The sequence below is a fragment of the Gavia stellata genome, chromosome 2 (assembly GCF_030936135.1).
Source record: "Gavia stellata isolate bGavSte3 chromosome 2, bGavSte3.hap2, whole genome shotgun sequence".
Lineage (NCBI taxonomy): Eukaryota > Metazoa > Chordata > Aves > Gaviiformes > Gaviidae > Gavia > Gavia stellata.
This window is the reverse complement of record NC_082595.1, coordinates 28,803,291-28,829,286: the sequence shown is the minus strand read 5'-3', so window position 1 is coordinate 28,829,286 and position 25,996 is coordinate 28,803,291. Positions and strand designations below refer to the sequence as shown.

The 25,996-nt window shown below is 36.9% G+C and overlaps 1 protein-coding gene across 1 annotated transcript in view; it reads right to left on the bottom strand.

Moving 5' to 3' along the window:
- The window catches only part of HEATR1 (HEAT repeat containing 1), a 38,025-nt gene that overhangs the window by 5,548 nt on the left and 6,481 nt on the right, over nt 1-25,996 (bottom strand). The window contains exons 7-35 of the mRNA XM_059835769.1: nt 25,750-25,883; nt 24,815-24,914; nt 24,354-24,464; nt 23,773-23,890; nt 22,517-22,624; nt 22,003-22,098; nt 20,899-20,987; nt 20,388-20,599; nt 19,989-20,110; nt 19,279-19,476; nt 17,397-17,580; nt 16,976-17,124; nt 14,669-14,861; nt 13,958-14,130; nt 13,437-13,604; nt 12,340-12,582; nt 11,764-11,895; nt 11,243-11,349; nt 10,023-10,166; nt 9,136-9,254; nt 8,745-8,866; nt 7,182-7,310; nt 5,629-5,859; nt 4,820-4,946; nt 3,602-3,768; nt 2,905-2,951; nt 1,939-2,062; nt 945-1,085; nt 439-728 (exon numbers count right to left, since the gene is read on the bottom strand). Of these exons, the coding sequence (XP_059691752.1) occupies nt 439-728; nt 945-1,085; nt 1,939-2,062; nt 2,905-2,951; nt 3,602-3,768; nt 4,820-4,946; nt 5,629-5,859; nt 7,182-7,310; nt 8,745-8,866; nt 9,136-9,254; nt 10,023-10,166; nt 11,243-11,349; nt 11,764-11,895; nt 12,340-12,582; nt 13,437-13,604; nt 13,958-14,130; nt 14,669-14,861; nt 16,976-17,124; nt 17,397-17,580; nt 19,279-19,476; nt 19,989-20,110; nt 20,388-20,599; nt 20,899-20,987; nt 22,003-22,098; nt 22,517-22,624; nt 23,773-23,890; nt 24,354-24,464; nt 24,815-24,914; nt 25,750-25,883 (4,278 nt within the window). The remainder of the gene's footprint in view (nt 1-438; nt 729-944; nt 1,086-1,938; nt 2,063-2,904; nt 2,952-3,601; nt 3,769-4,819; nt 4,947-5,628; nt 5,860-7,181; nt 7,311-8,744; nt 8,867-9,135; nt 9,255-10,022; nt 10,167-11,242; nt 11,350-11,763; nt 11,896-12,339; nt 12,583-13,436; nt 13,605-13,957; nt 14,131-14,668; nt 14,862-16,975; nt 17,125-17,396; nt 17,581-19,278; nt 19,477-19,988; nt 20,111-20,387; nt 20,600-20,898; nt 20,988-22,002; nt 22,099-22,516; nt 22,625-23,772; nt 23,891-24,353; nt 24,465-24,814; nt 24,915-25,749; nt 25,884-25,996) is intronic.

Genomic DNA, 25,996 nt, shown 5'->3' with positions numbered 1-25,996 from the left:
TTAATGACAGTAAGAAACATATTTGTAATGAGATAAAACAGCCTTATAAGCAACAAGTTAGATGCTTGAATTCTTCTTGAATAGGGAGAATAAAATAATGTAACATGCAGGGTTTCCAGCTGTACTGGTTCTCATGGTTTTAAATGCAATCTGTTCTACAGTAAAAACACAGAATATGGTCTGACTTTTCTAAAGCCATAAAGACTGCCTCTCCATAAGGAACTCTACTGATTATAAAACTCTTACAATTTCCCCACTAGCTTCTCAGTTCTACGGCCAGGAAGTGCCTTCAAGCACTACTAATACCTTTGTTCTTATCTACACAAAACAGACACGAGCAGAGTGCCACTTGGCCTTCATCAGCATTCCTTCAGTAATGCATTTCAGTATAACCAATTCCTGCTGCAGCTGGTTCTGTTAAAAAGAACACAACAGTACCTTGGAAGCTGAGGTATTGCTTGGGCTTTCAGCGTACAGGTGACCTCAGCTATACAGAGCAAAGCACTTCCCATCACATTCTTTTCTTCCTTCTCTGAAGAAATTAGATCAATGGCAGTTTTCAGAACAGGTACAAATGGCAATGGATTTTCTGTGCCGAAACCTTTGCAGAGTAGCTTGAGGCTGAACAAAGCAGTCTGCCTGTTGATGGCTTGCTCCTCCTCTTCCTCCTTTCTTTTACACTGCACAATAGTAATGAGCTCAGGAACTAGCTCTAAGAGCTGCAGGATCTAAGAGGACATGAGAACACACGCATTAGACATACAATTAGAAACTCAGAACCTGCAAGGTAACTATGGGCAGGTAGCCTACGTCTCACCACTCAAGAGCTGCCTGCCAGACTTGGCACTGGTACTTGACATCTTCACATAGAACAAACCACTTTTACATCAATCTCTCTCTGGGTACTTCTGCTAAAGGAACCGAGTTCAAGCACTTCGCCTCACCTGACTCTTCTGCCACCTTGTGCGCTGCTGCACCTTGTTGTTCAAAAGGTCCATTGCCTTACGTCTCACAGATGGGAGCTGATTTGTCATTAGTCCCCTAATTACAGGGATGAAGGTTTCTGTTGGCAATAAGGCATTGACCTACAAGAAAACACAAACAAAACAATACCATAAATGCTCTTCCATGCACCGTGACATAGTAGCCTCCAAATAAAACAGGCAAACTCTCTTCAACTTCCCACATGGGTTTCAGGATCAAAGAAGAGAGGACAGGCTAGCAATGCTGTATCTGAGGCAAGCAAAAGAACAAAGCGGGTTCCAGTTACAGTACTTAATGTATGTTCACTGGCTGCTAACCAGCTGTTATCCACTAGCTCTGAGATTTCCTCAGCAATTCCTTTTGTCTATACTGGTGAGCTATCCTTCCTTACCCTAAAATACTTGTGGTAGTGCCCTGTCCATGTACATCATGAAAACTGGAATATGCTTCACAGGCAAAAAAAAAAATCCAAGCTGAGAAAAGACATATGCTCCACAGCATGCAACGAGATAGCTAGTTCAATTACACAAATATACTTCTGATCAGAGAAAGATTATAAAGAAAAGCGTAAGGATTTTTTTCTCCACTTAAATTCCATATAGAAATATACAACAGTTCCATTAGCATTAGTTAAATAATTTTATGAGTTAACGGAAATGCTGCCCAAAGCCATTCTTCTCCACCAGACAGATAGTGTAACGACTGCTTCCAGCCAGCAGAATATTAACTAAAGGAAATAAGCATTCCTGATTTTTTTTTTCTGGTTGTTCTGTCTAAGCTGCTAACTGTAGTTATTCAAGTTGTTAGATGAGTTTAAACAATTATGCACCAGGTTGCACACCATCCAATAAAGATTAGTACTAATCCAACAAGAAATCCTACAAAGGTTATAATCATATTAATAAGCAAAAGCAGAAGTGTCCCACCGCTAACATGAAGGCTAATGAGACATACTTTATCCAGCATATCATAGGACTTGTTAAGCAGAACCCTCCAAAATTTGGCTGTTGGCTTGTCCACGTTTCCTTCCACTGAAGATGCCACAGTGTTTATATAGTGAAGAACTTCCTCTAATAGCCTAGATGGAAAGAAAGCATCTTTTAGTAAGTAACAAGGACACTAAAGAAGTCAACTTTCTTACTGGAAAGCATAAAATTTCAAGAAATAGCAATAATAATGAAACACCTAATGGAGAGACTAGCAGATCACATCTACATACTAACAAAAAAGCTATAGCAATAAGGACAATCGTACATATTAAAAGAAGTCTACCTGGTACCCCTAAATTAGCATCTACATACAACAGTAGTTCTACTTAAGAACTCTAAAACAAAAACAATGTGGGAGGATATTGATGTTTAAAAATGAGCATTTAAAGAATACAGCATTTAAAATAAATCCTACACCCTTTTTCATTTAGAACAAACATAAAAGTAAAGCTTCCGCAAAAGAAACCCTCATTTTTGCATCATTGGCTGCTATAGCCCAATGACTACAACTGTGATCTCTGATTACTGGTAATTCTCTTACTCCAATATGGGGGAACCTGTGAATAATGATTTTTTTTCCTACAAATGAAGTGGTATGTTTTGCTAAAAATCTGGGATTCTTTTAGCAACTCCATCATCAATAGCATTATAGTTATGGCCAAGTATGTAAATAAGCACTATCAGAAATACATTAAGAGTGGATATTGGGTAAAGCAATCTTTCAAAAATAAAAAACTCCACATCATATTAAAAAAACCCCAAACAAACCAAAACCCAAATAACTTGCATATAATAAATACTGCTTGCTGCCGAGGACAACATTAAAAGTATCCTTCGGGAAAAAAAATTCTAATGGGTCTACACTTAAAAAATATTCCCAGGTTGCAGTAAAAGCTAGAAATAAGAGGAGTGGAGCAGATTTAAAGCATACCTCTGTTCCAACTTCTGCAGTTGTTCTGTTTCTTCACATTCAACTATCTGGTTTAGAAAGAAAGAATTAAAATGCTAAGTGTGAAACTTAGATCCCTTCATTAAGTTAATACCCCTGTATACGCAAATTTGTTTGCTCTGAATGAAATGTCCACTAACATAGTAATTATAAGTTCCCCACATTTGCACTTAAGCCATCATTCTAGAAGGAAATCTGAGAATCTTAGGCAATGCAGTCACAGTATCAAATATATTTCATGCTGGTGGATGATGTTCAGCTGAAAAACTGGGAGCTATTTCCAGCTAAAGCTGCAGCCTAAAATTTGTAACATTTATTTTGTCTTTTCAGAGTCAATAGTATGAATCCCACATCAAACCTGGTGTTATACAGACTGCAAGTGAAATCCCAGACTCCATAAAGCCAGTGGGAATCCACTGGGACCAGAATTTCACTTTGTTACCTATTCATTAATCACACAAACAGAGTCTATCTGGAAAAGCCTTATTAAAAAATAATTAACATTACTGAGAGGTTTCAAAACTGTGTCAATAAAGGTGTCAGCAAGATACAGTGGACAGTGTATTCTTTCATCCCCTTTGACTATAAAGCCACACTAAAAAGCAAATTAAACCTCATCTATTACAGTATGGCACAATTACTTAATGTTACCAGTTTAAAAGCAATCTGCCATTATTACCTTTTTCACAAAACTCTGAGAGGATAAAAGTTGTGACATGAAGGAGACTGACAAGAATTTGAAATGCCGAAGTTGTTTGTCTGAGTGAGACTCCACATTAAAGAGCTGCCCATCCTGATTTTTTAGCTTTGTCTTGCATGTTCTTGATTTTTTTGGCCCAGGATCATCTGTTGAAAATATTCACAAAACAAATTTGTAGCCAGGAGAAAGACATTTGATTTCTGATTACAGATACAAAGAAAAATTACAGTCAGATGCCTATCAAGGATAGTCATTCTGCAGTATCCAAAATCATGTCAAAGTTCCAAAAAAGATGCTCTGAAATACCACAGGAGATAAATTTTTCATTTCAACAGCCTCAAAAGAAGTAGTGCCGTTTCACTGCCATTCCATCTGATCATTTTTACATGAACAATCTTCTTTTTTCTTGGTGCTCAAGCTATGGTACACTGGCTACAAACATGAGAGTCTTCTGAGGCAGGACCACATATACCGTGGGTCACATATTTGGGAAAACTGCTTTCGGTGTCATTAACTGGTCCTTCCTGGCTGAGAAAACGTATTCAAACAACAAATACGGCAAGTCCTAACTTAAAAAGAAACAAACAACGCTGACCCACCTTCCCCAGTGCTCTTTGAAATAACAGACTGGAAAAGTATTAAAACATATTGTTTAATTATTGCTCCACTATCTTGTAGCAGAAAGAGATGAAACCTTAAAAAAACCCAGAAATGACTGGTGGTCCCTGTGATCTTGCCTGCTATTAATAATAGCTTTTTATTTCAAGTAAATGATTTACTGTACCTTCTAAATGAGGATTACTGTTTGATTCTAAGTGCTTAAATTAATCTATAATTAAAAGCCATTTCATTAAAAAAAAAAGTCATTAGAGTAATTCTATATCCCTTAGTCTTCTGTCTAGAGGTTGGAAAGGACCTTTAAAGGTCATCTAGTCCAACCCCCCTGCAACGAGCAAGGACATCTTCAACTAGATCAGGCTGCTCAGAGCTCCATCCAGCCTGACCCTGAATGTTTCCAGGGATGGGGCATCTACCACCTCTCTGGGCAACCCCTTCCAGTGTTTCACCAACCTCACTGTAAAAAATTTCTTCCTTGTATCTAGCCTAAATCTACTCTCTTTTAAGTTAAACCCATTACCCCTTGTCCTTTGTAATAGGAAGGTTTACATGCATTTGCTGGCTCTGTTTTGTGGTTACCTTCTTTGTTCTCTGGCAATTCTGTCAAGTACTGGATTATTTTCATCATGCTCTGGAACTGAGAACGTACATTAAATTCGGAACAGATGGAAATCCAAAATTCAGTGTCTGCTTCCAGAACAGCATCCTGTTTATGGTTTAGAAATAAAAAAAAAAAAATTCAAGAATTTTTTTAAAAAATTACTAATAATGATAAAAAGCCTCCAAAACTCCTCAGCTAGTTTGTGAAAATGCCATGGTGAGCGGGATACTGCCAGGATTAACACCAAGGGTAACAGCAGCAACCTTTTGGAGAGAACATAGTTCCAGAGGGCGTAGAAACAGACTGAATTGCTACAGCAAAGACTGTATCTTCTCACCAATGTTCCTTTAGTAATTCTTTTAGTCTTCCCCATAAACTATGCTTTCACCTAATCCGAGGGCCTGCCTACACAAAAGCATAATAGGGTTTATCTTGGTCTGTACAAGACAACCAGCATCAGGTTTCACAAACACAGTTAAAGAAAAAAAACAACTTTAAAAAAAAAATATTGAAGCACTTCATAATTAAGTTATCGGCTCTGCAGGTCAAGGATTGCTGTACACTATGACCCGATTTATTGTTCAGGCTCCAGGACAAAACAATATTGTATCTGCAATGCAAACTGTAGTCAACATCCCCATCAGATTCTGCTATAGCACAAGCTCAGAGCTCACTACTTATTTCAGCATAACCTACAGGCTTATCTTGCACTTTCAAGGCAAGACCATGAACAGAAAGGAGGAGATCAGTCTCTTGAGGAAAAAGTTGACCCCACTAGTCTTCTAACCTTGTCTGTGCTTGATGTCGCAGTCACAGTTTTGGTCACATACTGCTCAAACAGCAGCACTAGGAGAACCCAGAGGAACTTGTCTCCTCCCACCGTAGTGATCAGCTGGGACAGGATTGGCAGGCGTCGGTGCTCTGGCACATGGGGCAAGGCATCCACAAACACACGAATTATCTTTATCACCACCTCTTCCACACTTCCCGAGGACTCTGACAAATCACTGTCTTCAGCCTGAGTACAAACAGGTACAGCAAGCAGTTCAAACAGATTATCACAGACGGGTACAAGTTCTTTCTTGTAAATTCAGAAAATGAGAGAAAGCAGTATGTGCCTGATAACAGCATTACCAAAAGCATAATCTCAAGGAAAATATACGTGCTCCAAAATAAACAATTTTCAATCACACAGTTCCTTTTCAATGTTTAAGGAAGATGCTTCAAATAAAATTAAAAAAAGAAAAGAAAGAGAAGAAAGAGAAGAGAAGAAAGAAAAAAGAAAAAAATAAAAGAAGAATAAAATAATAATAAAAAACCCCAAAACCAAAAGCAGTTATTTGGCATCAGCTGAAACAAGCAGGACGTTTTCAAGGGAAAGCAATGCCACATCTTTCTGAAAATTTTACCTGGAAGCCTGATAGTTAGGGTCTTGGAGTCAAGGGCCTAGTAAAAATAATATGAGTAGGCTAGGTGATCTCAGGTAAGTAACATTAGGCTGTCCCCACATGTAATAATTGTGTGTGCCATAAATAATATGTCACAGGAAAAATGAATTAAAAGAAATAAAAAAACGAGACAGCAACTTGATTTCTTTAAGAGATCTGCAAGAGGATGCAAAATATGTATACATACCATTAAAAAATACACTGGGAAATGCCGAGCCCATTGTTAGAAGAACATTTTTTTTTTCCACATTAATTTTTATGTAAGAAATTTATATGGCATTTTTCATGTTTAAATCTATGAATGACTCTAGAACTAAGATTTATAAGGTGCAAGTGAAATCTGACTGAAGAAAAAACTTCCCCTTTGAAAAACAATGATGTATTTTTGTTTTAGTTTATAACCATTTATCTAAGATGTCCAGACAAAAACAAGAAAAGCCAGACAAACACCAGCTGGAAAAATAAAAGCATTTGCCAAATATTTTACCTTTCCACTTCCTTCAGACCACAACTACTATTGATATGACCATGACATATTATTATAGGACTAATAACCTCCTTATTTCCAATGGTTCCTCTACTGAACTTGCCTGCTATTTTTATGATGAAAAGCTTGAACTTAAAGTATGTTTCAGGTCCTTTTTAGGTACAGTTGTGATATTGTTTTGGCTAAACCATTTATAAAGTCCAGGAGCTCCTAAGATTAAAAAGAAGCAGTAGTGTGATGAACTCAGAGTTGGTCAGACAAGGAGTAGTCTGTTAATATAGTTAAAAAATAACCCTAGAATAGGCTACAACTCATTCTACCACTGATATTCTAAACCATTTACTTAATTAATAATCTTATTGTTCACTTTTTTCCTACTCCTTTCCATTAAGTAGACAAATTTACCTGTATAAGAGCAGGAATAACCATCTGCACTGTCTTATTAATTACTTGGAATGTGTAAGTATCATCCAGACGCAAGACATTTGCTCCCATGAATGTAAAAATGGGCATAATGTTGTGGAGAACTTTATCCTGGAAAAGACGACAGATGAGATTAGTTTGCTTTTTGAACTGTGTTGCTCTACATATTGTACCTTAAGGCATTTCTCATTCCCACAAATGCCTCTAGATTCCTATGAAAGAAAATGAGAATCCTTAATATCTTCCAAAATCTCCACTAATTTTAAATGTATAATGGCCCTTAAAGCTACTTACTATGTGATTGTTAGACAAATCAAGATACACTTCTAAGCAAGTAATTAAAGAGTCTGATGAAATACCTTGTACTCTTCAACTCAGTGCCATAGTTAGTATGACAAGCAAAATCAGCTATGGGGAGATTTGCAGAAGCACAAATACGCGTGTGGAACGTAGATTACAGTGATTTTCAGTACCTTTCCCACCCAACCTTTTTATATTTGTAAAACATCTGCAGTCATACAATGGAAAACAATAATGCTCTTTTAAATTTTTGGCTTTTTTGGGGGCGAGATCATAATCATAGTAATTAATTTTAAGAGGGCTGGTTTAGAGGTGTCACTTAGCTCAAGAGTCAGTTTCCTAGATTTTGCCAGAACTTAGAAAAGAAGTTATGGGTACATTTCTCATTCAGTTTTAGTGAACTGAAGGAGTGTTTTATATTTAAAAAGAGAGATGAGACTCACACAAAGTATTTCCTTGTATTCTGACTTTGAAAATCTTGTAAGACCCAATATTAATGTAGAATAAAAGCTCAGTTCTATAGCAGGTGATGGCAGTAAGATGGTGACAAAGAAAAATAACCCCAACAATAAAAAAGCCAAACCCTCCACAAGTTTGTCAAAAACATTCCAGCTTTTCTTTTGGGAAAAATGTTATCTTTCCAAATGTGTGGAGAAAGTAAAGATAAAGCTGCAAACTGAGTGTGACACATCTGGATATATTTTGCTGCTTTTATAGTTTCAAAGCAAAAGAATTTTACTTAGGAGAGTAAGTGCACAGTCAAATTTCAATCCATAGAAGAAAAGGCCTGTTTCTCAGTCAATTAAAACCAGACCAACCTGGTTTTGTCATCAACTACAACTGCGTTTCTCAGTGTTGTACAAGATAGGAACTTGTAAGAATACATGTGGTATTGGGCTAGATGTTTTCTCTCTTGTATATAAAAAAGCAGGGGAAAGAGGAAACAATACACCAGAACTTTGACCACAGCGGGAAGGTGAGGCAGGGCTGTTGTCAGAAAACTTCTGCCATTTCTAATGGGCTTCCCTGTGCGTCAAAAATGACTAGTGACCAAAGCATCAAAGCAGAGGTTTGTTTTCAAGTAAAATTGAATAAAGGCCTAAAAGAGCAGGGAACCTGTAAATTTTGTCTCTTGCTCCTGTCAGAAAGTTTCTCCCCTTAGAACAGCTCAATATGTTCTTCACTCTTCCCAATATTTGGAACCTGAAGACAAGAGTCAACACATGAATTTCAGGTACTACTTACAGGAAACATGCCAGCAACAGCACCAAGGAGAAGCAGTGCATGGTGGTGTGTCTGGGGCATTTTAGATATCCTGATGCACTGAACTATCAATTCCACATTGAATTTTTCTTTGTCAAGGACATCTGCAAGTAAAAAATATTAATTGATTAACACTTTAATGGTCAAGGATGTAAGAATAAAAACAGTACACTTAAGCACTGGTTTCAATTCGCAGATGGTACCTAAGGGATCTACAAAAAATTATTAAGAAGGCAAATTTGTATACCCTATAAAGGAGTCTATTTCTCCTCAACAATACAGCATAGACTCAGAGGAGAAAAAAGTTAGAGGCCATTGTTTTAATGCTGTACTGATGAGAGAAGTACCAAGAAATGGGTCTGGCAATTTTTACCTGCTGGGATCTTGCTACCATCCAAAGACAATTTCTGACAGATGCTTAGCAGGCAGCTGAGGATTAGCTGCTTTGTATATTCCATATTTTCTTCTTCTGATGCCATAGGTTCCAGACACCTATACATTCAGGAAAAAATTTAGGAATTGAAAAAGGAGACAGAAAAATAAGTGACCAAACTGCACATTAAGATACAAATAAGAAACTGCAATCTTCATTCTACAGAAGTTCTAATTTGAGGCTTCTAAAAAGCATTTGCCAAAAAGTGTCTCTTCTTTTTTGTTTTCAAATACATCAACTGGTCTAATAAAAGACATTTACCAAAGCACTGTCAGGTGTATAAGATGATTACCTTAAATATGATTGCCAGTCTATGTAAAGGCAAGTTGTAAGAAAAAGAGCTAAATACCCAATCTATATGTAAACTTTCCTAACTGCCTGGAGATAGGGCTGGCAGGAAAAGCAATAGTTTTCTTAGATTGCACTGGATGAAGGATGTTCCACAATGTTTTGAGGGGAATTCTAAAACTCAGGGTATTATTATAATAGCTCTGCAAAAGACACAAGTCCTGTCAATTGTGCCAGTTTTAGCACAGGTGTCATCCTTCTTAGCAATCCCAAGCCCTCCACCTAAGAAACAAAGTCTTCACATAAGAAGCTATGCATCAGGTAACCATCTTAAAAAGCCCACCACATTGTTTACAGGGCAAAAAACTCAAAACAACTTCCCATTCCCTTAATCTGATTTACCTAAAAGAAATATAAGTAAAAAAGGCAAGCTACAAAACATGGCAACAAAGCAGAAAGTAGCCCATATTTTAATGCTTTACAATGTCTGCTGCAGAAGAGAAGGCTCAAGGACTCATGTGTTATGGAGGCATGATTACCGGCTCAGCAGGTTAAAAAGTGCTGGTACCAATGCCTGTGGACGTCTAAGTTTCTTCTTATGCTGCAGTAACTCCAGAATAAGCATAACCCTCTGCCAGCTGAAGTGGCTTGTTTCCGGTGCCAATTCTGCATCTTGAGGCTTTCTAAAAAGGTAAGACAAACAATCAGGATATACGTTTGCAAAGAAAATAGTACAGCGTTTCAGGGAACAAACACACACATAAGTAAAAAAAGACAAATTTTCTTTCACATAGTAATATCCTTTACTGCTTCTCCTGGGAGAGGTGGCAATGCGTGGGCTTTTGATTGAAGCAGCAACACATTTTAAACAATCAACAGAAAATCCAGACCAAACTTGAAAAAACAAGCAAGTATAGCATGCCTTCTGTGTATACAAAAATTCTACACAATGAAGCAGGCTTCTGTGGAAAAAAAATTAAAATCTATTACTAAATAACTGTCCAAATGCTGATCTGAATCCCATCCAGGAAACTTGCACCTTTGGAACTACTAGTTGGCCAGCCACTGACTATGCAGGCAATGGTGTGTGTTTATAAACTCTGACAGACACGGTTTACAGATGGATCAATCTAATGGGTGATGATTGTTAAAAAAGGTCAAGCGAAGGAAAATAAGAACAGCTATTCTAGGTCAAATGAAGAAAACCAACTCAATATCCTGTTTCAAAAATGGCTGACAGCAGATGCTTAAAAGAGAGTAAGTACAGTGGACAAAACAGCTTCTTCCTTATGAGAATGGAGAGAAGAAACAAGATGAAGAGATCTAAAAATTAATGATTAATGTTTTAACTGAAAGAAAATACTGTTTTTTCAGTCAACAGGACCATTTTGATGGGCATATGTAGGCTTCCACCATGTGTATGTAATTAGTCCATACATCTTTATTACTAACCAAGTTTAGTAACTACAAAAATGAATCTTGTTCAACTGTGTCGAGCCACATGCTGTAAGAGCAAACATCAACATTAAAACTACTGGATTATTATTATTACTTTTGATTTTGACTATAGTTCCCTCAGTTCTCAAACAGCAACATGAGTTGGTTTTCTCCCGCCAAAAGTAGCTCAGAGTTATTTTACTGTGCAGGGGAAAAGAAGAAACAGATGCTTATGCTTTCAATACAAACTATGCAACGTAGTAAAACAAGTGGTGTTTTCAAACTGTAAAGATAATATTTTTTGGGTTTCTAGTTATTTTACCTCTGTTGCTGCATTTTCTGCCTTCTAGTTTGCTGAACAGTGGTCAGACTTTTGGTTTTCTCAGGAGGCTCCAGTTCTCTGACAATCTGCTCAGCACACACTGAAATCTGAAACAAAGAACGATAATGCAAGTATCAATGAAAAACGTGTCATACCACACATCTATGCCCCTTCCTTTTTTTTTTAAAAACACATCCCTTCCATGCACATGGGTATACAATTCACATATTCAAGTCATATCCTAGAAAATGAAAATGAGTGCAGCAGAAAGAAGTGACTTCTGCTGAATTCATTCACAGAGTACAGTAAATGACTGATGCATGGCTTTTAAAGAAATAGCTTCTAAAGTAGTCATTTAACAAAATTTTCATGCCATTAACACAATTATATTATGTGACAAATAGCTTCCGATTCCTTTCATGAGATGGATGATATAAATAATGAGTGTTACTGAATGTAGCAACATAGACCCACCGCAACAGGTTTGAACGTATTTCGGCGTTCTGGAGTTTGCCACTTACCCCTTTAAACACACTGCTGATAGTCTGGGCACAGAGTGGGTTCTTACAGTTTAACAGTAAGTCAAACAATACTTTTAATAGCTTCTGTTGCACCATCCCATCTGATACAGCTGCAAAGAATGGCTTAGTAATCTACACAAGGGAAAAAAGAAAGGATGCAGAGAGGTTTACTGTAAGAGGGTAAGAATCACAAGCTATGGAACTTAGGTATGTTAGATTATGTATGACACACCTAATCACACATGCATGTTAGTATGAACATATATGGTAAAAATTTGCATATTAACTATGTATTTGTATAAATCCAGAAAACCTTAGATGCAAAGCACATACTTCTGAAATATCCATCAGACATACCGATGCCTGAAATTTTTCCACACAGCTTGCCTGGTGGGGGGAACAAATTTGCTGTTGCCAGCCTTTAGTAAGTATACGCTAATACCTGGCTAATAGAAGGGCTGAAATTGTAGCCTCCTTCAAATGAGACTATTTCTCACCTACTGTATTTTCTTGACAATTTTTTCTCAGAAGGAAAACATGAAGTAAAGCTCCTGCCTGACTGACAAAAAGCCATACCTGCCCAAGTGCTGTGATCTGAAATGGTGGAATTGCTTCATAGATTTTCTTGGCAGCGTGCAGACTTTTGACAAATAAATCCAGACTCTGCTGATTCTTGCACAAGAGGGTTGCTGAATATTCATTAAACTTTCCAAGGATGAGATGCAGGAGAACAACTTCATCTTTCAACATTGCCTCAGGTTTCTCAAAGACCTTCTCTAGCAACCGGTCTAGTGCAGGCAAAAGGTGAGAAAGAATCATCTGCAAACAGGGGAAATTCATAACAGAAGTTTTTATTCATTCTCATTTTAACAAACTTCCAATAGCACAACTTCATTTTACTGCAACATCCCCTCTCTGGTAACACACTGCATATAGTATTTTATGCAAAAGCTATTCAAGAGGAAAAATACAAGACTTACTGTAAGATCACCATAAGTAGCTCATCTGCTACTTCCCTATTCTCCTTTGCAGAGTAGTACTTCATTATTTTTAAAGTACAGAAATAAGGCAATTTTTTTTCACTGATTTGTGATTGCTGCCTCACATTTGGGTTTTGTTTGGAGACAAGAATGCTCATCCTCTATGCAGTTCACAATGTTTTCAAGACACATACAACTGAACAGAGCATAAAAATTCATAATTTCATTAATTTTCTGAACATCGAACTCATGTATTTTCCAGCACTTAGAGAATTCTGAATGTACTAGATAAGAGGAGGTTAATACATACAAATAAAATTGATAGTACTACATGATACGTTACAGTTCTGTACAGAAAACTCTATATTCACTGATATCTAACCAAGGTAATAAATTTATTCTGGAAGAATCTTCTTCTGAAACAGTCTTTTTCAGTAACGTCAAGGGAGTTCCCTTAAGAACTCTAGTGCAAAACTCTGCAGCCCTTACATTCCTGGATGAGCATGCAAATATTTTATGTTTCATTAAATCATACTTTGCAGCACTAGTGCATATTATTAGAGGTGTCAAGTTAATGTCTAATAGTCTGATACATTATAAAGTTATTTAACAGCATTATTACTAAGTGAAATTTGATTTCAGCATTTCAGTCAAGTGCAGAACCCATAAAACAACTAGAAAGGCGGCCCTTACCTCACCATGGACTTCATGAAGAATTTTCATTAAGTTTCTTGCAATATATGATGGGAAAATAGGGCTCTGTACACAATCAAGTATGCTTTCCAAAGCTTCCAACAATTTTTTCTTCTGGGATTTCTGTTTTGGTTGTGTCTCAAGCTCCTCAAACAAAGTTTTCATAATCTAGTTCATTAACAAAGTGAAAATTAAATTATTTCCCTCCAATAAAAATGCCTCAAAACAATGTTTATTCAATGCTTTCATAATAATGCAATCTAGATACAAACAGAATTCTTCATCTGTAAATAAACCACAAGTTAATACCTCTTATTTGACTGAGTCTCAATTCTCTGTATAATAAATCACTTGAATGTTTTTATAGTTCTTAAAAAATATATTAAAAAAAAAATAATCAGTCTACTATAGTATACAAAGACAATTAACTTTCCCAGTTAACTTGATTTCTTTTAGAAAAGATGGGAGCTCACAGCAGCAGACATTATTGTATTAATGTACACCTTAATAATGAAAAATACCTGTGTTATGTACGTAGGGTCAGATATGATCTCTTCTGTCTTTTGCTCCAAATGCTGAAGAACAGGATGAAATACAGACTCCTTCATCCCTCTCAAAGAATGGAGGCAGTTGAGAGCAGCCCTTCGAACTTCACTCACAGGACTACCCAAGTTAATTAGCAAAGATAATACCACTGCAAAAATGAGTGAGGGAAGGAAGGAGGAAAAGACAACAGAATAAAGTAAGCGGTCAGAATTTTACTGTATCTGTCCCTGAAGAAGCATCAACATTACTTTGGAATTAAAAAGTCATCTCTTTTCATTATAAACCTCTAGACTACACAAAACCAACATGAATCTTACAGATCCATGGCTCTGAACTTCATCACAGTCCTTATATTTGTGTTTAAACTCAGAGAGTTCATATATTGCTACTGACTGCCATATCCTTATACTGCACAGAAAGTAAGGTGCTGTAACTGACTTCTTCAGCATAGCAGCATGTTTCTTTAACACTTTTAAGATTAAAAAAAAGAGGTTTCACCTACTTCTGAGCTTGGGCTAGTAACTGCAGCAGTGAATCAGCAAGAAAGAGAGCTGCCTCAGCCTAGCGCAGCTGAACATAAATAACTATAGACACCCTACATGGTATAAAATATAGTAAAATTGCACAAAATTACAAAATACTGTGATTAAGTATTAAGATGAGAGACAGACACTGTTTTACTTTACCTGGAGATGACGGCAATAGCAGCTGCTTCTTTTTTTGGTATGTCTGTGATTCAAGCAGTGCATAGCCAATATATAGAGCTTGAGTCTGTAGCATTGCATTGACTTCATAGTTCAGATGATTTGAAAGGTTGTAACTGTAGGTCCATAAAATTGAAAGGAATTTGAAGAGAACCTCTGAATCTTTTAGATGTATCTTAAATTTAACAAAAAAAAAAAAAATAGAAAAAAGAGAAAAGCACTTGTTTAATAACTTAAATTTATTTGGCAAACTACTACTCACAACATCTGATAAACCACCCAAATCAAAGGAGTACACAGAAAGAGAACTAAAGAGTCAGAAACAGTGCCTTTTGGGAAGAAAAACTTATTGAATAGATGCTTTTGGGTAAACAGTACTGGCATGTGTATACAAGTCCACATGTTGCTTAACAGCTGGCTTATTTAGTTTAACACATAACTTGTAGTCTATAGGTATGTAAATACAAGAGGTTTTTTTTAATCATAACAGACTGAAAATGCATTCATATGAACATTTGTATAGTATATCAACTGCACAAGAAAATTGTTATATGCAAAGTAAAGCAAAATAAAGAACTTCTATTTCCTGTTTTGTGCAGCAGTAATCTTAATATTTGAAGTGCTCTAAGTAATCCCTGACTTTTTCATCAGGCATCAAAAGTGATTTTCGGAAGTCTAAAAACTAGCATCTCAGAAGAGCTGGGCATCCAATTTCCTTGTATAGCACAACTTTCTGTGCTGAATATTCACACTAAACTTTATTCTTGGAATTTGTCCTGGATTGGCTGTATAGGCTTTATAGTAATAGAGCATGGACCAAAATTAACAAACACTGAATCATAAATGTATCACTGACCATCGCAAACACAAGTCAGAGTGCCTTCCCTCCCCTGCAATAGTAATAGCTGCTCCAAGAAGATTCAATTCAGTTTTTCACACATCTACATCCAATTACCTTAACTTTGCTTTAGGACCTTTCTGTGAAAATTTCATGAGGATAGCTTCTGATTTTGAAGCAGTTACATTGCCTCCTAACAGTATCCCAAATCAATTTAAAGTTCTTGCTTACTACGTGGTCTGGCAATAAGTAGCATGCTTTCTGCCTGCAAGATGCTCTCTGGAATCCTAAGAGCTCTTCATTCATCAAACAGGAGTGCCCACTCAACATCCTGCAGACTGAACACAGCTTGCCAGAACAACTGATACAGCTTCTGACATACTGTTGCCTATTCTCTTTTCCACAACTCCACTAAGACCTAGGTTCTACTTATATTAACTGTCCTAGAGTGGGCAAAAATAACTGTCCTGTCCCTTTCAAATTAAATACCCTCAAAATCAGAGACCAGAAGTACTCCACAACTGAAAGCAGCAAATTATTACTGAAAATTATTACTGTTGCCTTCACTAGGTCCTAGGACATTACTAACCCCATTACACAAACCTTCTGTAGTCCCTCCTCCAACCCTCTTTTCTTCTGTGCAGTATGACCCAACTTGCTCAGTCAAAAATCCCATCAAAATAATATCCTTCCTTTCTTGCTGACAGCCTTTAACTAGCCAGGCAATCTCTTTAACAGCTCAGTGTCAGTACAATTTTATTAGACCTTGGAGTGACTGATAATTAGACAAAGTTATATATAAGAATTAACATCAGAAACAAATTTTGTTATGAAATTGTTGCTATTCTTTCCTTCCTCTGTCTGTGTTTGTCATGTGCTGTTCTTGATGAAACAGCATCAAATTCCCTTAACAGTGGCTTTATGTCAATTACTTGCTTCTCTTTCTCAGAATGTACCATTACTACTCCCTGCCATCTAAAATCCAGACTGCCAAAATCCCTTATTCTCTTCACAAAAATGTATCACTCGACGCGGGTGAGAAAGCATGAGATGATGCTATAAGCAAACATGCAACGTCTTCTGAAAGTCTTCTTTTCAATTTTTGCATTTAAAAACTAACACATTTTACAGAGCAACTGTTTGCTTTGCTCCCAGATAAGACCAAAACTTTTAGCTCAAACTTCAGGCTTGTGAGCTTGTCCTTCAAATCAGCGTTATGTTTTCACCTTTGCATCAACTGGTCCATTTATTGGTTTTTCACTTTAGTTTCCTATTATTACATTTAATTAGGGTTAACTAATCACCTGAAGCTTTCATCTGCTCACAGTACTAGCATGCCACAAGCAGTGTTGCATGATCAGTTGCCCATTTTTCTCAGTTTTCCTTAAAATTATGTAACTGCGTAATAGTTGATGACTAATAATTCAGAGCAACAAATGCAAAAATAATACCTTGAGTAAGAGATTCATCAATGCTCTGTACTGAACAGCATTGCTTCCCTCACTAGCTCCACAGACAAGTAGGTCAAATAGCCCCAACAGGAGGTGCAGGTAGTCTTGGCTATCTTGATTCAGAGATTCAGGATTCCACCAAGTTTCGTCTAAAAAATACAGGTTATAAATAAGACACAATGGATGCATATGAACACCTTCAGAAACCATAAAAAAACAGACATCTTTAGTTAAAAGAAGACAATACATTTGGCTGATTTCATGTTCACAAGTAGGTAATCTTTACAGATCTCAATAACAACAAAGGAAGAAGGTTAGGGAAGCAAGGCTTGCTTGTTTCCAACAACTTCTGAAGACAAAAAAATTAACCCTCCTTCTTCATTTTGTTGATATGGAAGACAGTCAAAACCTTAGCACCTACCTTTTGAAAAGGACAGAGGAGGTTTTAGGCCATTAATGAAGTTTTTCAATAAGAACAGGAACATAGCTGACTCCTCTGCATGAGCAGTCTGATCATTATTGAGCTTTTCTATATATGCAGTTAACAAGTCCTTAGGCACCAAAGTTTCCTCTATTGTTTCAACAGACCAATTTAGGGGAGTTTCCTGTGAACGAAAACTCATCTTAATGTATACTGCTACAATTTCATGCAACGGAAGACAGAAATTTAGCGCTAAATTAATTAATTTAGCACTAAATTAATTAATTTAGCACTAAATTAAAATACTTAATTTCCAACCTCAAAAGAAGTATCCTTATGAAGTGAAATACATTTCTGATTTTACATTTAAACTTGCATCTGCAGTTTTAAAACCTATGCCAGCTCTTACTACCATAATTAACAGTGTATGTAAGTGAGGTAACAGAAGAGTAAAATACCAATCTCTCTAAAATATCTCTTCAAAGGGATTAGGAGTTACAGCATTTCGTGGACATTCGGTGTAATCCTTTCATCTAGCTCTGTTCTAGCAACATAATCCGTATCTTTCAGATACTTGTGTATAAAAACTCTTTAATGGCATAATCTGAGGTCAGAATAACTAATTACCATGTATTGCTATGTGTGTGTGTGAGGGGGTACACACACAGAAACACAGCCCTGCTCACATGGGTTTCTTACCCATGAAAAAAATAACAAACTGTTTCAACAACAAAATAAATCAAGAAAACCCCAATGGGAAATATGCATAAAAGTAAAGCAAAAAAAGGTAGCAGAAAGATGCAGAAATTCTCTTTCTGAACATTGTTCCTGCCCCTCTGATGGCTCCTCCTTCCGCCTCCATGCTACCCCCCAACAAGTGTCAATACAACTGCTTATGGAGCTGCACAATAAACCAAAACCCAACAAATTCAGGAACAACACTTTCAGTATTGTTGCAAGGACTTGCTTGAGGTTGCAATTCATACCATCATAGAATCACAGAATGGTTTGAGTTGGAAGGGATCTTCAAAGATCATCTAGTCCAACCCCCCTGCCATGGGCAGGGACATCTTTCCCTAGACCAGGTTGCTCAAAGCCCTTCTGAATCTGACCCTGAACATTTCCAGTGATGGAACATCCGCAACTTCTCTGGGCAACTTATTCCAGTGCCTCACCACCCTCATAGTAAAGAATTTCTTCCTTATATCTCATCTAACTCTATCTTCTTTCAGTTTAAAACCATTGGCCCCTTGTCCTATCATTACAGGCCCTGCTAAAAAGTCTCCATCTTTCTTACACGCCCCCTCTAAGTATTGAAAGACCACAAATAAGGTCTCCCCGGAGCCTTCTCTTGTCCAGGCTGAAGAACCCCAACTCAGCCTTTCTTCACGGGAAAGGTGTTCCAGCCCTCTGACCATTTTCATAGCCTTCCTTTGGAACTGCTCTTAGCATAAGCTCTTTTTTATACTCAGCTGCATTTCCTTCTTTCCCCTATTGAACAAGCCAGCAAAACCTTTACTCAATGACTAAACCCCCTGATATTCCTAAGCCAAGCAATGACACCACATGATGCCACAGGGTAGCTGGCAGAAATGCCCCAAACATTTTGCCAAGCCCACAGCACTGAAACATTGAATCAGCTGGTGGGATGCTAAGCCGAAAGTGCTGGAGTTCTTAATTTTTTAATGCAGGCTCACTAGAGTGGTAAAATGTAAGAGCAATTCTTAAAGGCAGCTTCTAGTACTGCTGCCAATATGCGTTTTTGCTTTCAAAAGAAATGAAGGCGAGATTTTCAGTCCTTCTCAAGGTTTCTGAACCTCCAATAAAAAAAAGATTTCTCCATTACAAAGAAAATGCCCTCTCCAAACTGTTTACATCTTACCTCTACAGGATCACAAGCTCTGAGATCTTTTATTTTTTTATCCAAGAAACAGAAGACTCTGATAGCCACTGAAAAATAACTTTCCTTCATCTGCGTATTGCAGCAGCACTGAACAAGCACTGAACCAATTATATGAGTAGTTACTTTCTGTCTCACACTGTCAGATTCCGTTTCAGCAACGAGTATCAGATCATCAACCTTAGAAAAGGGAGTGGAGAAAAAACAACAACAAAAAGTCTGTAAGACTGTGGGACTTCACTATGACTTTACACCACGTTTCATTTGCATGTCCAATTAAATCCTTGTTACCTTCTATCATCGGTAACAAAGTACTGTCTGCTGTAATGGTACTCTTTGGAACCTGGAAATACACAAACATCTGTTCCTATGAACGACCCACAGGTATACTTGTTTATTCTCTAGAGGTTTTTTTCAGGAAACTAAAAACTCCTGGAATTTAGTTACACTAATAATTTGTCCAAATAGGTAATAGCTTCGCTTCTTCTTTTCCTTATGTTAAGGTAGCAATCTGTTTTATCTAGATTGTATAAGGCTTGTTATTACATATATATATATTTGCCTAGCAGCTTCATGATGGCATACTAATGCTGAAGTGCACACACAAAGTTGTTCTATATCACATTTGTTCTACTACAGTGACCACCTGGAAAGTAAGGTCTCTTAAGGTTAGGGTAACATGGTACACATACCATTTGCAATAGTAAGGAAGGGTCCCCTGAAGTCATGTTTTTAGAAAACAGAAGAATCATTTTCTTGTTGGCCACACCAACCAACTCTGGAGACTTGCTAGATTTAATTGCCTCTTCAAGAGCTATACCAAGGAAAAAAATAATAATCATACAATCTAGGTATAAATATCACATCCTAAAACACTGGTGGCTCAATAATATTTAGAAACAGTCAGAAACATACTAGACAATTTCTTCACCTTTTCAAAGAGCTTTTTAAAGAACTCTATTCACATTCATAGCATGATAGCTTGTCAGTGACAGCCAGTCTCCTTCAGTAAATGTTTAGGTTCAATAAGCATGACGTCCTAAACTGTCACAATTTCTCTTTTACTAAATTAGTTATAATTAATGTTTTACCTTCTGGCCAGCCTTTCAGTAAAGGGTGTAAAGAGCAGAGATCAGATTCTGACAGACAAACAGCCATTTTCCAATCTGAAGATTTTGAATTTGCATTAGTGATTACTAGAAAAGGTAACAACCGCATTACTGCTTCATCTAGTAGTTCTCTTTTCTCTTTCAAAATCTCCTCTTTGACTAAAATATTTATTGCTCGCTCCAGAACCTTGTACCTAAAAGAGAACAAGTGATGTTCAAAACTCATTGCTCAATCATACTAGCAATATTTCTTTGATTTGTTCTCCATTTTCCATGGCGATTTTCTGAATCCAAATAGCAGTGAGAACAAATAAGGAACTCATGGGAAATGGTATGCAAATAATTGAACATTTCTCTTGTAATTCAGCATAGATATAGCATAACAAAAAGTATGTTAAGTGAAAAACAGGTTTTAAAGTATTCTTTAGAGTTACGTTTTTTAAATTTAATTTATACAGAAAGAATGTAGACTGAAAAAAAGGCATTAACATACCACTTTCCATCCTTTGAAAGATCAGCTCTCTGGAAGATGCTCAAAAGACTTGATACTACTACTTCTGGATTGACTTGTTTCCTGAAAATCTGAAAAGTAATTAAAAAAAAGAAATTAAAGTATAATAAAATACAAAATAATTTACCATATCATAATGGAAAATGCATCTGCTATACCAAGTGGAAACAGGGATCAAACATCACTAATTGCATTCCTATTGATGACCACGTAATAAAAATATTATCAGGGTAAACAGAAGTTATAATGCTGCCCAGTATGCCCTCTTGATATGCTAAAGTACAGAGAATTTATTGAAAGCAGAAATGTTTGGTAAAATTGATAAACAATAAGGAAAACACTTTATAATTAAGTAAGAATTGCTTTTACTTTACATAGCATCTGTATGACAAAAATATAAGGCACATTAACAAAAAATACAGAAATTTTAAGAAGCACTCATGTGCTTCTATTCCTGTTTTTTAGTGATTGAGAATGAATGAACAAACAAGACCAATTATACTACTGCTAATAATATTCTCCACTACTACTAGCAGAAGCAATAAAGACAGACTGTTACTCGAGCTGGAAACAATCAGTACAATGCATACTAGAGTCCTATCCAGTAAACCTGAGCTGGAATTTAGTACTTTGCCACTATCAACTGATCAAATGACACTCATATGGAAAAACTTAACTGAGCACTTCTCACTAGTGTAATGACTTGTCACTGCACCATATTCCACCCAAAAGGCAGATAACATGGCTTGCGTTTTTGTAGAAAAGTTTACAGGATAAGCAGGAAGCACACTTCAAATAATAATCAAAGATTAAAATATGCTTTAGTAGCTACATAAAAAACAATCAATAAATTCAGGTTAACTGCACACTTTGGGAAAGATCAGGAAGGAGAAATTGGGGGTGGGAATTGTGATGTGGTAAACAACACAAGCCTCCTAAATTCGTGCTGCTTCATCCTTTTAAAGTACAAAAGCTGTACACTAAGGACATGAGTAAAAGAAGGGCAATTACAAAGAATACATTCCAGACACACATATTCAAGACCAGCTAAAATCTCACCTGACATATCAAAAGATACACACTTACCTCCAAAGAACTGAGAGCAGACATTACAACATCTCTGTTGTCATCCTTGAGCCGACCAAAAATTGCTTCTTCTATGAAAGATTGATCAAAGCCTTCCTGAAAAAATAAAGGAAAAAAAGAGCCAAAGAGAAAATAAAATAATTTGTTGGTAGTACAATTTACAGGCTTTTAATGAAATATCTGAATCCTACTACAAGAAAAGCAGTAACATCATCTAAATTAAACCTCACAGGCAGACTAACTTTCAACAACAAAAGAAAGAAAACCAGAAGTATCCATTAACTTAGATTTTATCTTAGACTACAAGCAGCTTAATAAACAAGAACTACATCCAGACTCCAGAATATGGGAAAATAGTGACAGAAGCCTACTGAAAACACCATGAAAAACAGTGAGAATGACATATGAATAGTTTAACGTACCACTCATCTTCAACTGATATGTCTGGCAAACAGCTTTTTGAATACATTATATGTTAAGTCAGTTCTGTAAGTGAGAGATTCAGGACACAAACCTTTGATGTTTCAATAACATCTTTCAAATGCTGAAGAGCCAGGACCCGCACAGCTGGCTGAGGATGATTCAAACTAAGCAGAAGAGAGGTATCAGAGTCTTCCAGAAACTGAAATACAGATTTCAGAGTGACTCACTGCATGTTAAAAATACTTTAAGTATATATAAGGATAACAGGAGAAATTCTTTCATCGATTTTTTTGTACCAGAAGAGAACCTGTATAATTTAGACCCAAAAGAACAATTATGTTGTGTAACTGTTTCAAATTTGGTCTTCTTCACTTTGGCAGACAGCTTTTGGACTACAGCTTGAAAAGTACAGTAAACCACAGACACCTTTTTGTCCTAGAAAAGCACTACTCTTATCTAAGGATTCTGAGAAAGGTCTAGTGACAATGTCAGTGTGACAGAGCACAGACAGAAACTGTTAAAAAGGCATCCCTGCCAGTCCAATTGTGTGCGCTTATCTCAGGAACCTTAAAGGCTAGGAGAGAGTCATATGCCTTTGCTCTGCATGCCTTGTTTTTCTGTTAATACACTTGATATTCAGTCACAAAATCTGTGCCCCCATTAAATCAGTACAAAATATATGAAGCACTTCTTTATGTAGTTTATCACCTTTTCCTAAGTGCTTTCAGTCTTTCAATCGTTGCAAACAACAGCCATAATACTAATCATCTCTTAATAATAAATTCCTTGGACAGATCTGTGGCACTCATGGTTATTCTGTGTTAGGCTGAGTTTCAATTGCTCTTCAGAAATGGCACAGGAAGAACTCTGTAGTCACTCTATTATTCCATATTACTGACTGTAAACGTTCATAAAATCAATGCAACAAAAAGGACCAAGCCACCTTCTCTCAACAGCCATAAAGTTGTTTGTCAACTTCCCCAAAACAGACAGATCTGACATGATATATACTACAGCATATGTAGTGGCCATGTTCCTAATGAAAAAATTATTGGTATCAAATGGGGCAGGTGGAAATCTATAAATTTTAACCATGGAAAAAAGCTCACACTCATGATTGTTCATGATAAACACAAACTTAAAAGATCCGATAACTTTTGATTTTACCAGAGTTTTGATCAAGCCTCCCCCCAAAATCACATTTAAGTAAGTTGGGGTTTCTTTTTGGTGGGAATGGTAGAGATTTTGTTTAGAAAGAGTAAGAGAGAGCAGAACTTTGCCAAAATATCAGCCTTCTGACAGTATAACCAGATAAGAGCTAGAATCACGAACTGAGCTTCTACCTACCTTGTATTTGCCACAGCTTAATGAAAGAGAAATAAATTGGTGAAAAAGATTTTGGTCAGCCTCATCTGTGCAATCTTCCAGATGCTTCTCCAACACAGAGTCTAACGCTTTAGGATACCTGCCAACAGACAAAATCCCCAACATTTTCCACAGAGCATTACAGAAGAACATGTATTTACTAGAGAAATACAGGGAACTACAAGGAAGCTGAATGCACATGCGCTCAACTGAAACAGCTATTTTAAGTAGCTTTGCAAAGGCAATGAACTATTATGTCTTAACACAGATGAACGATATGCAGACCACTGCAGACCACCAGAGGATAAATAATGAGCAGAAAAGGTCATGCTACACAGCAAACAGCTGTGCAAAGCCAGTAGGTCTGTGTCCATGTATTACAGTGATAATAAAATATGTAAGGACAGATCAGGAAAATAAAATTTGGACAAAGATTAGGAGTCAGTTATTTTTACTGTATTTATCCAGGCAAGAATATTGTGCTTACTACACCCAATAAGCCAAGATCATAGCTGCCCACCACTCTACAGACTGTGGGTCTGTCATAGAAAAATTGAACTTACTTTCTCTCAAGAAGTCTGATAAGAGGAAGCATCTTTTGATTGAGTGCAGCCATTTTGGTGGGATTAGATTCAATCTCTGTACCACAGGAGATAAACTCTTCAAGAAACTTCCTGAAATTACAAACAAATTAAAAAGCCACCATTTTTTGATAGTACAGTTTTCATTAACATTATAAAGCAAACTGCTAAACAGGTTAGGATTAATATGCATTACTTATTGCAAGTACAGATTTACTCCTGGGCTGAAGTTTCACTCTGTCCCACAAGTACTCCCACAAGTGCTAAAAGCATGGCTCTTCTGGATTACTAAATGTTTCAGTTTCAAAATCCAGGTTTGGAGTTAACTTATGAGCTCAGAAAAACAGGCTCATATAATGCTAATGCCACTGTCAGGAATTAGTTGTTCTTAAACCAGAAATGACTGTAGTACTGCAGAAGAAAAATAATGGAAATTAACTCACGAAGCCAGCAGGTGATCTAAATCCTTTTCCAGTGGTACACTCTGAAGAATAGCTTCAAGATGTCTAATGTAAATCTGATTCTCTGTCTCCTCAGATTCTTCTTGTTCCTCTAAGGACAACACATAATCATAAAAGATGAACAACAGTTTGAGAATAGCCTCCTCATACTGATTAAAGCTAATAGCTTGTCCAGGCATCATCATCTGGTGAACCAAACACAAAACTTGAAGTCCACAATGTTCATTGATTACCAGCACTAACTCTCCGTGAGCTGCTAGCAATGCTTTATACCAATGCCATTAAAACACCAAAGGCTGTATAGCTACCAATAAAAAATTCAAGTATGCTTTGGAATGTTCCAGACCTGCTACCACAACCTCTGCCAGCAACTCCCTACAGCATTCCCTGGCATGAATCTGGACCTTTTCAACAAAAGAGCTTTCCCAATCATGATTCAGCAGTTACAAGTCCACACTGCAAACAGACTTACCAGTGCAGACACAGGCTGCTACTGCATGCCAGTCAGCCTTGCTGTCCCAGGCCATTCCCAGGCACATTTAATTCATCAGATAAACATATATGATCACTAATTAAACTACATATGGAGTACACGTAATCTACCTAAAAATGATTTTGCAGTACTACAATGCATCTCTAAGAGTCAGAAATTTCATACATCAAAATTAAGTTACTGCTCAAATACTGCAAATCAATCTAAATCAAAGCAATATAGATGTAACAATGCCTAAAATAGCCTCCTCTATAGGGCTTGGAAAACCGAAAAGCAACACACACACACAAAAGCGCAATCAGGTCTTCACACGTATTGGCGCAGTTTTAATGGCAGAAGCAACTAAAATTACACAGCTACAACACTGACCACAGCCAGCTGTCCTTGAGACTCAACAAAATTGTAAAAATGTACGCTAACTTACCTGTATCTCTTTTCATGACAGCGCAAACAAGGTGAGGCAACAGGTAACGCAGAAGAGGAGAGATATCATAGCCTGCTGAAAGGCCTTGCAAAAGTGTTACCAGTTCTGGGGTTTTGCACAGATAATTAAATGGCCTGCACAACGGAACAGAGAAATAAAAAAAAAAAGTATATATGCTCATCTGGGTTACCAACACTTTCAAACCATGCAGACTTCCTAAGGATTCAATTTTCAGCATCAGGCAACA